At 42.2% G+C, this 1,186-nt stretch overlaps 1 protein-coding gene across 1 annotated transcript; it reads left to right on the top strand.

Annotated features, from left to right (window-relative positions):
- The first annotated feature begins 338 nt into the window (after nt 1–338).
- On the top strand, nt 339–842 carry LOC143035162 (uncharacterized). Its single transcript, XM_076201808.1, has one exon. The coding sequence runs from the start codon at nt 339–341 to the stop codon at nt 840–842; it is 504 nt and encodes a 167-aa protein (XP_076057923.1).
- Nucleotides 843–1,186: the final 344 nt, after the last annotated feature.

Raw genomic sequence — 1,186 nt, forward strand, 5'->3', positions numbered from 1 at the left:
GATACTCGGTGTACCTTGACGTATCAAACTCGCTAGTGATGCCTGGTCCCAATCCCCGTCCCTTTCTTCCGAACTATCATCGCCTGCCAGTCTTCCATAAACTGCACAACCTCTCTCACCCTGGCATCCGAGCAACCCAGAAGATTATGACATCACGTTTCATCTGGTCTAACATCAATAAGGACGTCAGACAGTAGGCACGCACATGTATACAGTGTCAACGTTCGAAGGTATTACGTCACACGCGTTCTCTAGCTGTAACCTTCACTCCAGTCTCTTCAAGATTTGAACATATACATATTGATCTTGTTGGTCAACTGCCCTCCTCTAACGGTTACATGTGGAACAAATTGATGAACATTCTAGGCATTCAGTGCATCAGAACTGCCAGTTATCGCCCGCAAGCTAATGGTAACGTGGAACGATTTCATCGTCAACTGAAAGCTTCTTTAACAGCCTCAGCCCAACGTGACGACTGGTCGCAAGCCCTTCCTCTTGCCCTTCTGGGCATACGTACGTCCTTCAAAGAAGACCTGCAACATTCTTCTGCCGAACTCGTCTACGGAACTACCCTCAAGCTACCTGGTCAACTCTTGGCCCCTGCCCCTAACTCTTCTTCATGTCATCTTCAGGATTACACTGCGAAACTGACAGACCACATGCTTTCTCTTAAACCGGTGAAACCTCGCACTCCATCTTTCAAGACTTTTGTTAGTCAAGACCTCGACACCTACACACACGTGTTCATCAGGACTGACGCCGTGAAGAAATCACTACAACCTTACCAAGGCTCCTTCAAGGTACTACGCAGAACTAGGAAAACGATTACCACAGGTCTTTAAGATTTTAAAGGGAATTGACATCAAAAGTGACAAAATTTTCACATTGAATGAGAATCAGACAAGAAATAATGGTCTCAAACTGTCCGGAAATAGATTCAATTTGGAAGTAGGTAGAAACAACTTTGCCAACCGTGTAGTTAATGAATGGAATAAACTTCCTGCACAGGTAGTGCAATGTAGTTCAGTTCGAAGCTTTAAGAATCATTTAGATAAACACCTAAGCAAGATGCTGTAATGATTATAATTTATTCTATATTATTTGTTTTTGTTTTGTTATCCTTTGTCTGTCTGATTTTCATTTATTATTAGTTATATGTCAATCCATTATTATTTACTATTTACCT

Source organism: Oratosquilla oratoria, chromosome 2 (assembly GCF_046742065.1).
Source record: "Oratosquilla oratoria isolate Oo_2021 chromosome 2, ASM4674206v1, whole genome shotgun sequence".
Lineage (NCBI taxonomy): Eukaryota > Metazoa > Arthropoda > Malacostraca > Stomatopoda > Squillidae > Oratosquilla > Oratosquilla oratoria.